This window comes from Enhydra lutris, unplaced genomic scaffold, assembly GCF_002288905.1.
Source record: "Enhydra lutris kenyoni isolate GAN:26980312 unplaced genomic scaffold, ASM228890v2 scaffoldscaffold13, whole genome shotgun sequence".
NCBI classification, from domain to species: Eukaryota; Metazoa; Chordata; class Mammalia; order Carnivora; family Mustelidae; genus Enhydra; species Enhydra lutris.
In genome coordinates, this window is record NW_019154097.1 from 32,086,789 (window position 1) to 32,101,932 (window position 15,144).

At 50.7% G+C, this 15,144-nt stretch overlaps 1 protein-coding gene across 13 annotated transcripts in view; it reads left to right on the forward strand.

Moving 5' to 3' along the window:
- The window catches only part of LOC111146150 (Ral GEF with PH domain and SH3 binding motif 1), a 275,084-nt gene extending 261,771 nt beyond the window's left edge, over positions 1-13,313 (forward strand). For 6 of the 13 annotated variants that reach the window (XM_022501573.1, XM_022501572.1, XM_022501579.1 and 3 more), the window contains 3 exons: positions 1,688-1,780; positions 1,937-2,042; positions 4,907-6,491. In XM_022501573.1, coding sequence (XP_022357281.1) covers positions 1,688-1,780; positions 1,937-2,042; positions 4,907-5,067 — 360 coding nt within the window. In that variant the 3' untranslated portion in view covers positions 5,068-6,491. Of the gene's footprint in view, positions 1-1,687; positions 1,781-1,936; positions 2,043-4,906; positions 6,492-8,136 lie in introns of those variants that run through there. The other 7 variants (XM_022501574.1, XM_022501575.1, XM_022501581.1 and 4 more) reach the window with 4 other exon arrangements.
- The last annotated feature ends 1,831 nt before the right edge of the window (positions 13,314-15,144 follow it).

Genomic DNA, 15,144 nt, shown 5'->3' on the forward strand with positions numbered 1-15,144 from the left:
GCCTATGTCTCCGAGGACTCAGCAAGACTGTCACTTACGGCTGTGCACACAGCGAGCATGTGGTGACCCAGAGCTGTGACGAGGGCGAGTGGAAGCCCGCAGACCCCCGGGCGTTGGGTTGGAACTGCCCCTGAGAGGGCCTGCGCAGCCTGCGCCTGGTCCCCAGCTGCAGGTGCCCTCTCTCCCTGTGGCGGCAGCATCAGGAGGCCTTTGAGGCTCTACCACTTGTTCCTGGGTCACCTGTGCCAGACCCCCAAGTCACTGGCTCCATGACCTCCCCCCATGGCAGGGCCTCAGCCGCATGCAGGGACCCCTGAACTGTTACCACGGAGCATCCGTGCAAGGGTTTCCTACCAACAGACCGTGGGCTGCGTCTCCAGGAAGCATCCGCTACCATCTGCTCTGCCCTCCTGCTCCTGCTCTGGCCCTTGTCCGTGGAACCCCGTGAAACCACCCCCTCCTATCTGTGCCCACTGTGAAGGTGCCAGGGTGCCAGCCCAGCTGTCCCCTCCAGACACTGCTCTGTCTGCAGGTGCCAGGGGCTCATGGGTAAGGGGAGTCTTCAACCCCGGCCCTAGGCTGCCCTTCGTCCTTGGGCCCTGATTCTCACAGAGCATTCTGTGACATGGGGCCCTAGATCTGGCCTGTTGAACAGACCTGCCTGCTTCTCTCCCACACTCAGAGTTCAGGCCTCGGTCATTCTGAGTCAGGGCGAGACAGTGTCCTGCTAGCAGAGTTTTCCCAGATGTTGGTTGGCCCAGTAGTGAGTGATGAAGCCAGTCCAGTGGGTCATGGCCTGTATTTGTGAGCAAAATAGAGTAGAATGGAAAACAGTAGCATCCCATATGTATAATAAAGCTAAGTCCGTTTCAGGAAGCTTCTTTCAGTTGGACACGTACGTGCGTGTGTGTTATGCACATGTGTGGGTGTCGTCACACACGTCTGACAGCCCGTGCTGTCACGGTTGCCATCCCTGGAGCTGCATCCCGCGTGGAGAGGGGCTCTTGTGGGCTGTGATTCGGAACGGTTGGCCTCGCTCCTCTCAACCTTGTTCCTTGCAGGAGCCGGTACTTGCTTCAACTTTGTAAACCAAAAGGCTTGTTGAAGTGATTTTCCCTAAACCCAGGAGGAGAGCCCCCTGAAGAGGGAATCCCAGCCTTCCTGCCTAGAGAAACAGAAAGAATACCTGTAGCTCTGCCCTGTTGGCTTCTCCGCCTTTGAACCCTGCAGACTTCCCACCCGCCGCCATTCAGTCCCAGCCCGAGCACCCCAGTGTAGTTACTATGGTTCGACTAGGCTATGGTTTGGCATGTCCGTGTTTTGAAAATGTTTTTCCCCAGGACCTTCTTGGGCCCAAGTCACCTGAACACACAGAAATTAAGCCTTGGCACTGCCTTAAACAAGGTGAAAAAAATGCAAGGCTCTCGGAGTAAAGGAGCCAGAGAGGGGAGTCAGGGCTCAGAGCTCAGAGGCACTGATGAGGAGGCTCTCCCTCCCCCAGGCCCCGGCCGGAGGTGACACTGATGCCTGCGGGGCCAGGGGAAGAGATGAGGCCTGTGCTGGCACTGGTTGGCAGGAAGGGGACACCCTTCCACCCATGTGGCTGGGAATCAGGCGGGGAGGGGGGACTCCACCCCCCCCCCCCACCACATGCAGCGTTGCCACCCTGCCTCCCCTTCCTCCGTAGCTGTCCTCATGGACCAGGTACTGGGTCATACTCTCGGGATCCACCCTCCTGTACTACGGAGCCAAGTCCTTGAGGGGCACAGACAGAAAACACGTAAGTCCCAGAAGAGGACTCTCCATACTGGGACTTGAGGTGGTATGAGCTGGGGGGAAGGGGCAGGGGCGGGAAGGAACCTTTCCAGGCCCAGCTCGGCTTCCCCGGGGAGTGAGGGGTTATGGGCCTCCCGGTTATGCTGTTGTTCTTCCCCAGTATAAATCCACACCCGGCAAAAAAGTCTCCGTGGTGGGCTGGATGGTGCAGCTGCCTGACGACCCCGAGCACCCCGATATCTTCCAGCTGAATAACCCCGACAAAGGTAAGCAGCAGCCCCGGCGCTGGGTGCACACGACTTCCCTCCACCCTGTTTTCCTGGTCTGCTAAATGTGCATTTTGAAACAATAAGAACTTTGGGGGCTGCTGCTTTCCCTTTGCTTTAGGTTGTGATCAGAGGGCACCACACTAGTCCGTGAAAACTGCTTCGATCATGGTCAGTGTGACCACTGAGCCATGGGCATGGCACGTGGCTGCAGGAACCCTTTTGTGGCCTCACCTGTGGCTACTGGGGCTCATCACCTTTGAAGGTATAGCCTTAGGGTCTTGGAATAAATAATATAATGCTGCATAACGCAGGGACCATGTGGCTAGAAGGGTCTTGGGTCTTGGGAGACTTCAGAGACATCCCTGACATTACCTGTGCCATGAGACCCTCATGGTATCCCGGTCCAAGGCCAAATCAGAGAAGAGCCCTTTTACAAAAGCCCCAACTTTAACTTGTCTGGTCATCTCCCATATCTTCCTGGTTCCATCTCTCCCACGTGACCATGTTGCATGGAAGGAGAGGTTCTGGGCGCCATCTTGTTCAGAAGCCTCTTTGCATTGGCCTTGCTATCAAGGAAATGGCAATCAGAACCACAATGAGATATCACCTCACACCTATCAGAATGGCTAAAATCGGGGCGCCTGGGTGGCTCAGTGGGTTAAGCCGCTGCCTTCTGCTCAGGTCATGATCTCAGGGTCCTGGGATCGAGTCCCGCATCAGGCTCTCTGCTCAGCAGGGAGCCTGCTTCCCTCTGTCTCTCTCTCTGCCTGCCTCTCCGTCTACTTGTGATCTCTCTCTGTCAAATAAATAAATAAAATCTTAAAAAAAAAAAAAGAATGGCTAAAATCAGAAAGACAAGAAATAATGAGTGTTGGTGAGGATGTAGAGAAAAAGGAACCCTTGTGCATTGTTTGTGGGAATCTAAATTGGTGTAGCCACTGTGGAAAAGAATACGGAGGTCCTTCAGAAAATTAAAAATAGGAATACCATCTGATCCCATAATTCCACTACTGGGTAGTTACCTAAAGAAAATGAAAACACTAATCCAAAAAGATATTCACCCTTATGTTTATTGTATTATTGATAATGGAAGCAACCTAAGAGTCCTTTGATAGATGAATGGAGAAGGAAGATGTGATAACACACATACACATCACACACACACACACACACACACACACACACAGAGCCATAAAAAAGAATGAGATCATGCCCTTTGTGATAATGCAGATGGACTTAGAGGGTGTTATGCCAAGTGAATTAAGTCAGACTGAGAAAGACAAATGTGATATGATTTCCTTCATGTGGTGTCTAAAAACAGCAACAACAAAAAACCAAATGAATAAACAAAAAGCAGTATCAGATGTATAAATATAGAAGATAAACTGGTGATTTCTAGAGGGGAGGGGATGGGGAGATGGACAAAATGGGTGAAGGGGGATAGGAGATACAGGCTTCCAGTTATGGAATGAATATGTCATAGGAATATAGTCAATGATATTTTAATAGAATTGTATGGTGATCATAGTAACTGCGCTTGTGGTGAGCATAGCATAATGTATAAACTTGTTGAATCACTGCATCGTACACCAGAAACTAATGTAACATTTTGTGTCAACTATACTAAAAAGAAAGAAAGAAAGAAAGAAAGAAAAGGAATAGCTCATGCTTGTCTTCTTGGAAGCCCATGTCACATGACAAAACTCCAAAATACCGGGGTCTTGGGTTCTAGCCAGGCGAAGTCACTGGGACTGTCAGGCCTCCAAGCATCTTTACATCTTCTCAGGAATGTTCTAGTGCAAGGTTCACGTACATACAAATCACCTGTGGAGTTAGTAAAAATTCGGGTTTGGATTCAGTGGATCTGGGCTAGAGCCCAAGCTCCTGCATTTCTAACAAGCTCCCGGGTAATGCCGGTGATGCAGCCGTAGAGAGACCGCAGGGTTCCAGCGTTGTTAGCTGGGAAGTCAGAAAACAGGAAACCTCCAGTGGCCCAGGGACTGGAGAGGAGGGGAGTCAAGGTCTCTGCTCCACGTCTGAATGGTTGAATGCACGCACAGCTACACACACGTCATAGCGCGTCCCGGTCTGGTCACCCCTGGAATTTCTTCCTCAAGCTTCCAGGCTTGGGTTAGAAGTCCTCTTTCTTGAGGAAGTAAATGTTGGGCCCACAGGAAAGCACTGTCCCCAAGCAGAGGAATATACGATACAGAGGGTGGCCAGAGTCTGTGGATAGAATTCAAGGGGTTTGTGAACTTGAGTGCTGAAAAAAAAAAATCACATCTTTCTTTTCCTATGGACTCTCATGCCTTTATTTATGAGTATAGAACTACTAGAATGTTCACAACACCCATGATTTTATGTCCAAGAAAAACCACAGATATTTTCTTATCACATACAGTTGTAGATTTCTGAGTGGCTCACCTCTCTGGAATTAACAGAACAGTGTCAGACCTGCCCCTAGATCTCGGTACTTGTGCATTAATAGAGGAGCACATCTAGAACTGTATCACTCAAGTGTTTTTTAGTAGTTTGATAACTGCATTTCAGTGGTATTGATCTCTCTCTCTCTCTCTCTTTTTTTAAAATGCATTTGAAAATGTTATTCTGAGGAGGGTCCACAGGCCTCACCAGAGTCCAATGCACCGTGGCCCAGCAGTGGCTAAGAGCCCCGGTCCACAGAGACACCCCAGAGGCACCCAGGGTTCTGCCTCTGCAAGCCCCAAGCTTACACTGGGCAGCTCCTGACCTCCCTTGGTTTGGTTAACCTAAGTTCACGTTTATCTTCAGGCTCCCGTCACAGGCAGACCCTCCCATGAGACCCTCCCTCTTCCTAACCAATGGTTTCCTTTGCCCATCAGGCAATGTTTACAAGTTCCAGACTGGTTCCCGGTTTCACGCAATACTGTGGCACAAGCATTTGGATGATGCATGTAAAAGCAACAGGCCTCAGGTAAAGTCACCGAAACCCTGCTTGTCTCTGGAAACATCCTCTCCCACCCTTAGGACTAAGAGTCCATAGAAAACAGGGCTCCTTCCTTCCCTCAGAGCCTCTCAGCTATGTCCCCGGGCACTGTCTTTTGAGCAGCCTTTTTCCATGAGACAGGGCACCCTCTGCTCAGCTTAGAGCTAAGTCCGGCTCCAGACCAGAACTGTGAATCTGGTCCCATGTCTTTCCCACTAAGGGAAACAGCACCAAAACATCAGTCGGGCACAGTTGGGTGACAGATGCGATATGGCCCCAAGGCTGAGGATACAGCACCCAGTTAGACCATGTCCCCCAAAAGCTGATTTGTGGGCGTACTCCCCACTGACAAAAGGGCCTCCCTGCCACACAACCCTTAGGAATAATACTATCAGCTAATGCTGGGAGCCAGCCACGGCTGCTCCTCGGGGTATCTGCGCCAGCGGGACCGCTGGTCTGCACCTCCTCCAGGCCCGGGCACTGCGGGCAGTGTTTTACCTGCGGGAATCCAGCGCCCCGTGAGGCACGTTTCTCTAATTGTCTCCATTCTGTGCTGAGGACTCTGAGGCTTAGAGAGTGGCAGACACTCATCCAGGGTCCCAAGGTGAATGAGATCTAACCCCAGTCTGCCGGCCACCAAAGTCTGGACTTGCTGCCCCGAGCTCCCTACCCTCGCACTTCCCAGAGGGCCCCCAGCTTGCTCAGCCTCCCGCGGTTGAGCTGAAGGCCCGGGAGCACAGCCTCACTGTCGGGCTTCTGAGAGGCTTGGCTGCTCCAGCCCTCAGCACCCAGCGGGGCAGGCTGGACGTTTCTGCCCCTGGGAGTCAGGGCGGGGGGCAGCGTTTGGCTGCTGGTGCCAGGATGGGTGTTCCTGTCCCTCAGCTTCCCTGTCCGTGTTCCCCAGGGACCAGCCAGAAGAGGGCGCTGTGGAATGGGTCCCTCTCAGTCTGGGGACAAGGCAAGCCCCAGAACTTTGGAATAGGCTCCGCCAGCTTCAGGGGGTGCCATCTGGGAGGCACCAGCTCTGAGATGTGAGGGGGGCCTCAGCAAAGGCTGGTTCACACCAGGCATTGGGGTCTGGGAGGCTGCTGGCGACAGCACAGTCGCGGACTTCTGGGTCCCTCCGAGTGGTTCTCGGAAATCAGAGGGAAGTCTCGGTTTGGTCCTACTCAGGATTTTCATCTGTAACGTCACATGAGAACATACGTGACAAGCTGTTCAGATTACAGATGATGGGAAGCTAGAAAGCAGAAGTAGTAGAAAGTTATCGACAAAATAAAACAGTAGGAAAGACTGAAAGAGGGAAAAGGCAAGGTAGCACAGAGCAGCTTGAGGTAAACTGCATTTGAGTCCCCTTACTCACCTATCTGCCTGCGGGAATTTGTCCCGGTGATAGACTCACACGTGTCCACAAAGGTCTGTGTTCACTGCAGGGACACCTGGCTGGTTCAGTCTTGTAGGCGTCCAACTCTTCTTTCAGCGCAGGTCTTGCTCTCAGGGTCTTGAGTTCAAGCCCCACTTCGGCGTGAAGGCTACTTTAAAAAAAATATGTTCACTGCAGCACTGTCCTTGATAGAAAAAAACTGGAAACCTCTGTGACTGTCAGTAAATCCATATTGTGTGATATCTGGTAGCGATTAGAAAGACAGAAGCAGATCTGTGGGTGGTATCCTGAAAGGGGCCCTAAGATATAAGTAAAAAGCAAAGTCTAGGGGCACCGGGCTGGCTCAGCCAGTAGAGCCATGAGTCTGAGCCCCACGTTGGGCACAGAGATTACTTAAAAAATAAAAAAAATTAAAAAGCAGGGGCGCCTGGGTGACTCAGTGGGTTAAAGCCTCTGCCTTCGGCTCAGGTCATGATCTCGGGCTCTCTGCTCGGCGGGGAGCCTGCTTCCCTTCCTCTCTCTCTGCCTGCCTCTCTGCCTACTTGTGATCTCTGTCTGTCAAATAAATAATAAATAAAATCTTTTAAAAAAAATGTTTTAAAGCAAAAATTTAAAAAGCAAAAAGCAAAAATAAAATCTTAAATTTAAAAAGCAAATCTCATTTGTATTAAAATACATAAGCTTATTTATAATATATATGTTTGTCTCTGTATATGAGATTTCTAAAGCGATGTGCAGGAAGCTATCGTTCGTGGTGTCTAGAGTGCTTATGTATATTTTTTTACATTAAACAAACGTAACTACTCGTCTCCACAACAGGAAGGCCAGGGGTTTCAGCCGACAGTCACCTCAAGGTGATGCAAAGTAAACAAGGCCCCAGGTCACATTAAGAGAAGAGGAGTACCCTGACCTTTCCCAAACTAGTCACATTGGGTGTGTCTGAGGCTGCAGCAGGGAGCAGGAAACTGGGTCAAAAACCACTTGGCAGAGCAGGTGTTTGGTCAGAAGGACAAATGGATTGAACTTCTTTATGGCAAATGTGGTGTGCTGTGGCAAAGTTCTGCAACTTTTAAGTATTTTTGACCTAGCCAAGAGGAACCTTTTATTTTTTTCTACCTTTTTCCCCTTTTTATTTCAAATTTACTTCCCACCACATATTCCTACCCTGTGCTGCATGTGATCATAAAAAGCTAGCAGCAGCTAACGCTCCCACCCTGTGATGGCGTGCGGGGCCTGTGAGGAAAGAAAGCACAGAAACTCGTCTATACCCATGGAAAATCTCAGTGACTGGGACCAGTTTTCTTTTTGGTGGACTTGCATTTCTTAAAATTGTTTGTACTAACACTGAATATGCTTAAACCTTATTTATAACCTGTGTAAGGTGTAAACCACAGCTAGAAAAACACACTGCTCGCTGCCCGCCCAGCCTAAGGGCAGGACCTCCCTCCCCCAGGGACCTCTTCCTAACTCTGTGTGCCCCCCCATCTGCCTGCACCCCCTAACCACACTCCTGATTGATTTACTGTTTTTTTTTACAGTGTTAGCACACATATTTGATTCCTTCATGTATTGTCTGGAGTACATTTTTTAAAACATTTTTAAAAATAGAACCATAACGGGATATTTTCTTCTGTGACTTACTTTTCTCCTACAGTGTGTTCCTGAAATTCATCTGTGTCCATGTGTGTAGCTGTCATTCATTTATTTTTACTGATATTTTGTTTTATTAATTCTTCTGGCAGTGATCCCAGGAACGATTTCCTGCTTTTTGCTATTTTGAACAGTGCTGCTGGGACCATCCGTATAGCTATCTCCTGGTGCAAGGAGATGCATTTTTTTTTTCCCATTCATCACTTTGACCAAATTGACACCAAGATGGATTTGTTTTTGATGAAATTGCTTCTCATCAAATCTCCCGGAACCCTACAGCTGAGCCGGGTGGGGGAGCCTGGGGCAGGGGGCAGCTTGGAAGGGAGAGGGAAGCACACTGACCTTGGGCTGGTGGTCTGCCAGCAAAGGGAGCTGGGATTGTGTCCCGGGGACGAAGCTATGGGAAGATCTTGGGGATCCTAGCGCCCTGATCTCTCCTCCTGGTGCTCCAGCTTTCAGTTCCCACCACCCTCTCACCACCTACCCCTGCCCGCTGGTTTCCCGTCCAGAGGCTTAGGCCCATCCCTGCAGAACAGGCCTCCTCTCCGCTCCAAGGGCAGTTTTGTTCCGCACCAGGCTGGTAAACGAGAGCATGGGCTCTGGGCCATGGCCTGCCATTTGCTTGAGGTGGGCTTCCCCTCTCTAAGCCTCAGGGTCCTCATCTTTGTCATGGGGACACTTCCAGAACCTGCCTCCTGGGGTGTCATGAAGACTGGAGGACATGATGATGTCAAGTGCCTGGCACACAGTGGCTACTTGACAGACAGTGGCCGTGGTTCTGGCCAGGCCCTCTTTCCTACCTGCCCCACTCATTCACAGACTCGCTGGGAAGGCCCGATCCCTTCCCTTAGGGGCACCCCTTGTCCCATTCCCAAAGGTTGGAACTTTGACAAGAGGCTGAGCTTTCTCTTCCAGGTACCTGCAAACCTTATGTCATTTGAATAAGTCTCTGCAGGACTTGGCGTGACTTCAGAGGCTCCTGGGAGCCCAGCCTTGGACTGGTGGCGAAGCGCACGTCCTGGGCACAGGCTCTCGGCCAGCGCGCTGGGTGACTCACGGCCGGACTCGAGGGGCCTTGGCCGGCGGCCTCACGGCCCTGAGGGCTCTGCCAGCGCAGGGCCCACCTGCCAATCCCCAGCGACTCTCACGCTACTCATTCTTCAGCACCACCCCGCGAAGCCGCGGTTGGGCCCCAGACTCTGCACCCCACCCTCCCTCTCTGGGCCCTCGTCCGTCCACCAGCTGCTGCTTCGACTAGAGAGCATCCGGCCCACGTTGGGTCCCCCATGCTTTCTCCTGCACAAGAGTGGACAGTGTTAACCTGCATGAGGGGCCAGAGAGAAGGAACAGGCTATGGAGGAACAGGCTTTTTATACCCCAAGTGCACGGGGTCGCTCGCCCACAGGGCTGCCTCAGATTTTGTACAACCCCCAAAGCATCCTCTGCGTGTGCGTGCCATATACGTGTGCGTGCGAGCGAGTGTGAACTCTTCAAGAAACATGCATTTTGGCACAAGACTTGTGACATCACACCCTCCATTCGCTTTGAGGCCCTGCTTTAACCTGACGTGACAGCCTTGTCCACTGAGGAAGGTCAGAGTGAGAGCCCAGATTCCTCCTGTGTTAAGGGTTCCTTGCATTCTTTTACTGTAAACAAACAATGCCTTAAATTGTGTCTTGTTTTCTGTTCCAATGGGTGCTATTCATCTGGAAGGTCTGCTCTCTGGGCCCCCCGGGTCCCTTCCAGGCCTTGTTGCTGTTGGCTCTTCTGAGACAGGACCCGGCTTCACTGTGGACTGGGCTGGTCTGCTTGCTCCCTCCCGCCCCTCTCCTGCAGGGGCTGAAAGCCCTTGTCCTCTTCCCCCAGACCATGCCAGAGTGGGAAGTTGTGACGGTTTCTCCCGGCTTCCTAGGAAGCCCTCGCAGGCTGCCGCGCTCACACACACAGAAGCGCTGTGCACAGCCTGTCCCGCAGGCCGAGGTTTGCTCCCATCATCTACTGCCAGGGCGGGGCCCACCGGCATTCCTGGTTCCACTGGGGAGCTGAGTGACACTGAGGCCTTAAGCTCCCCCAGTCTTGCCCCCAAACGCAGTCACCAGCAAGTTCTCCACATCCAAGTCCAAGGGCACAATTGTTGATGACCATGGTGACAAGAGAGCAAAGCCCCGGGGAGTGAACGGTCCCAGCTCTGCATTCAGTTAAGCGCTCTTCTCATGGACAATGTCCTTTATCTGTCACTGTCTGTCTTATTTTTAAGTGACTTTTATTTTGCACAAATACATCTTTATTCAAAACAATGAAAACTTAGCTTTATTTATGGTAGCTTTACCACCATAGCTTCTTTCCCTCCCTCCCTCTCTAATCTGGGTGCCCGAATTCTGAGAAGGAGACCCTGAAATGGTTTTCTGAATTCCTGGGTCCTTGTTGCTGTCATGGTTTCCGAGCTCACACCGATCAGACATCCAACCATCCCTAAGAGTTTCTGGGCAAGATGCTTCAAAACAACATCTTCACCAGTAAACTGTGATAGGTGAATTTTAAAACTACCAAAGGACCCACCACTGTATTTTGATCAAACGGTGACAACTTTCCTGAAAATTCCAATGAATTGAATCTTATTTTATGGTTGAGGCTTAGTGTGTCCAGCAACTAACCCTCCTTTGGAGCAAAGTCTAGAATATTTTTGTGCCAGGAGAAGCTCCAGGTGGTAAAGCTGGTGCCATCCCACCTTGGCCGTGAGTGCTCTGCATGCCTGCGAACAGCCGGGGGACGGCTGCGCGCCCCCAGTTCACGCCAGTGACTGCTCAAACGGGCATCCGGAGGCCAAATGACAACACCAAACACTCCAGCAGCTCTCACCAGAACCATGCAGTGTTAACGCCGCTTTAACCTACACTGATCTGATTCTGCCTGCTAATATCTTTTGAAGTCTTAAGTTTGGAGGAAAGCACCAGAATGGAAAATCAGCCACTTATTTTCCCTGGATTTCTCCACTCCTCAACTCTCCTGGCTCCTCTCGTATGAAATACTATAGAGGCCAAACCAAGGACCTCAGAATTTCAGGCTCCCTTCAGTCAGTGCATTTTCTGCCTTTACACACTTTTCTTATCTTTTGCAAAAATTTTCTTCTGAGCTGAATTTGAAATAGCACCATTGCAATTCTTTCCAAAATGTTTAGTCTTCTCACTGATTGAGACTGATCCCACATCCCCTCCTAGAAACATTTGTAGCTTGGACTCTTGAAGAATCTGCATAGACCTTGTTGGCACAGGCCTTTAAAGCTGGTAAGAACCTCAAACGTACGGGAAGAGTCCCAGAGACAGGCCAAAAGATACTGGCTTCTCCCAGGCCGGACGTGGGGCCAAGCATGTAAGTGCTGATTTATCTTCCCAGCATTGGTTTGTCCCTCAGGCAGCGGGTGAGGAGGCCCTGAGGCTGGCACAGAGGAAGCCAGGTACAAATCCCAAAAGGGAAAAGTCCATGGCTGTATTCTCACCCCGTAGGGAAGCATTTCTGGTTTATGTTCTTTGACTGTCCATAATGCATCAATGTTTGTGAAACCATCGAAGGTGATCAGTGTCTTGCATGCGTATGCTGGTTGTTGGTTGTTTTGTTTTGTTTTTTGTTTTTGAGCAAACAGATCATGGTGCCCCAAAATGAAAACTGTAGAATTCTGTCTAGAAATCGTAGAATAGGTAGTTGGTATCATTATGATTCCCCAAGAACCTCATGCACCTCTCCCTGGGAATAATTTCTGGCCCTCTCAGTTGGAACATGTTTTATAACTCAAGGTCAACCAAGTGCATTCTGACAACTGAAATGCTTCATGGAGGATTGATTCAGTGGGGAGCAGTAGAAATAGTGTTCTGAGTGTGCCCAGTGAGAGAGTGCGGCCTCCCTTTCCTTCCTGAAGAAGCCCATTCATCACCCTGTCTTGCCGTGGAATCTAAAGAGGAAGATACTCAAAGGCATTCTGTTTAGGAAAGAACCCACTCTCTCTTGCCAATGAGTTAATAAAGCTTTTGATTTTCCTTACCAAGATTTCCTTTCATCTTCTTCCTCTCCCACCTCCCGAGCCCAAGACGTGTATCTTTTAGGATGCCATTTTACAAGTGGAAAACGATCCATGAAAATGGGAAACCTTTCACAAGTGCGGTCTGATTTCATTCCGCAGGTGGGGTCTACAGCTCAGCACCCCCATCGCTAATGCTTATAACAAGGTGAACATTGCTAAAAACACAACCTAACTTACTTTGCGTGACTTCATAAATGGCTTTACCCAGCCTCACATCATACTGATATGTTGTGTGATGTCATTTTTTACAGAGAAAAAAAAAAGTTACAAGAGTCCCTTGGAAATAACATTCTCTGCACAAAACCACCTATTCGTGCATTCATTCATTCATTCATTCATGACTCTAGTGAGTGCTTCCTGTGTGCCAGGCTGTGGCTGGGATATGCCGTCAGTGGCTGAGAACAAGCAGAGCTGGTCCTTGCCCTCCTGGAGCTGACCACACTCCACAAGCAAACAGTCCTCACCATGGCATCTCCTCCGGCAAGACCCTGCCTCTCTCCTAACACTGGGTAGAGACCCTGTGCACATTCCTCCAGGAAGGGTTCAAAACACTCATCAGACTGAATGGCCTCTCGATCTGTGAGTTCACCTGCAAGGAGAACTAGACGGAGTTGCTGTCCTAGAGGCTGGTTGTCGCAGAACACCCAGTCACAGAGCTATGGCCGGGCGCGCTGCGGAGGACTCTGAGATGGAATGAGAAAGCAGGGTCAGAACGTTCACAGTATTTACTCCAGAGGCTTTTCAGTTTTAATTTCAGTGTTAAATGCAAATACAGCATAAGCGAGAGCTGCAATTCCTTGGGTGTTGGGAACTTGTACTGTGGACCACCTTGGAGTCCTGAGCTGCACAAGGGTGGGTATGCTGGGGGCAGCCCCAAAATCCCCGTTTGCAGCAGCGTGAAGAATCATCTGTCCGTTCTATAATCATTCATCTCTTTACCCATTTCTGAATGACTGTGACCATTCGGTAATGAAATATTAGTCATTAATTTATTAGTATGGTATAATCTTTAATAAATTTCGTGCCAAAATGCATGGTTTTTCACTTAGCATTCAAAATGTTGCGTAGAGAGTAGTTTTCAATTTATTATGTATTCCTCAAAGTAAGTTGAAAAATCAGTTTCTACATTTTAATTTGTTTCTTGTTAAATCTGTTGCACTCTCCCGGGCTTTTTTTTTTTTTTTTTCCCCAGCAGACGCCCCCCTGCATGCAGTTGTGTAAGGACTTTCTCTAATTCTTGTGAATTGTCTCACCCGCAGTAACCACTGAACATCAGCCCTCTGTGGGATTCTTTAGATTTTTGGTGAAGTATTTTGTTACCTCAGTCTTGTATCAAGTTGCTGTATTTTTCAGCTTGTTACACTGATAATTGTTTCACTAATTAAATACTTTAATGTACAAACATCTTTGTTTACTTTGAAATTAAATGTGTTTTCCAATGAACATTGCTCAACTTATTATTCACGTGCATTTGCTTAGTAAACTGTTGCTGTGCCAGATCCAGAGATCAAGGAGGTCTGGGGCGCTCAGAGCCCGGCTCAGATGTTACTAGAACATAAATGACAAATGGGAGCAATGCCCTCGGGAAGGGACAGAGTCAGTGCTTTGGGCACTCAGAGAGGGAGATGGAGGATCTGGGGAGGGGACAGGGGCATTTGGAGATTCATGTCAGAGATTGCTGAACACATGGAGGACGGGGGAGGCAGGAAGACAGAAAGGAGAAGGAGCGGGACGAAGTTAGGAAAAGCAGCCAACCCAGTCTCACTGAATAGAGGATTTGGGGGAGTAATGGGATCCAGGTCTGAAAAGATATGTTGGGGGAGTTCAAGATGTAAGGCAAAAACCAGAAACCCACTCTAGTTTGCTTAAGGGGGGACTTTCTTACAAGGCTGTCTCATGGAAACGTCTGGGAGGACCAAGGTGGAGTCTCACCCGGCTGGAAGGAGAAGTGGGAAGCCTCCTACCTCTTTCTCTCTCCCCTTCATTCTCTATCCAGACTGGCTTCTCTGCTGGAATGTGCAGCAGCCAGGAGCCCAGGCGTTACAGCGAAAGCGTTGGGAAAGTCATCAAGGGGTGTGTGCCAGTGACCGGATCCAAACTGATCACGGGAGCCCTGGCCCTGCCTGCCTCAGTTTCCAAAGCTACAGTGGCTGATTCTCCAGCACAGGCTCCCACACACACTCCTCAGGCTCTCCTCCAGCTCCCCAGCCTAAGCCACTACAAGCCCTGCTTGCTGAGGCGCCCTAACTTACCTCCTCCTCACGATTTGGATGGCACAGTGACCCCTCGGCTTGACCCAGGTAGGGACGCTGCCCTCAGCCCCAGTGCAGTGCTCAAGGGCTCTGAGACGGATGCGTCTGACTTGGGGAGGAGGTGAGGACGGTGGGGTGCAGCGGCCGTCACACCGGTGGAAAGAGTACATCACATCCAGTCGAGTCTCGAACCCACGACTGGTCACCTGCAGAACACCAGCCCCTCATTCTCACTGCGTCAGGCGCCACGAACGGCCACCAGGAGACAGCAGTACTTCCATTTAATGGGTGTAGAGATCCGCGAGCGAACGCAGACTGCCGGAAAACGTCTATTTAGCCTTGAGGGCAGGTATCCTACCCCTGCGCGTCGCCCGCCGGGGCCTGCAGCCCGCGCAGGTGAGACGGTGTGGGCCGGGCCGTGTCGTGGGCGGGGCTTGGGGAAAGCGGGCTGTGGGCGGAGCCCTGTCCAAGCTGGGTTGAAGGCAGCAGGAGTGAGCGAACCCTTGTCCTGGGGGTTTTAGAGAAAAAGGGGCTCCGTGCCCGCGGACGGGACACAGGGAGGGGCGGCCCCCAGAGGGACGCTGCGACGTGAGAAACGGCCAGGAGGCACTGAGGTGTGGAGGGACGACGCTCTCGGGAGCTGACCCTTTGGGTGAGGGCAGGGGCTGCGCGGAAGCTCAGTAGTGGAGGAGTAGATGGGCGGGGCCTGGGCCGGGGCTGAGGGGCTAGGAGCGGGAGGGGCGCGGCTTCAGGTCCGACGCGCTGAGGACAGG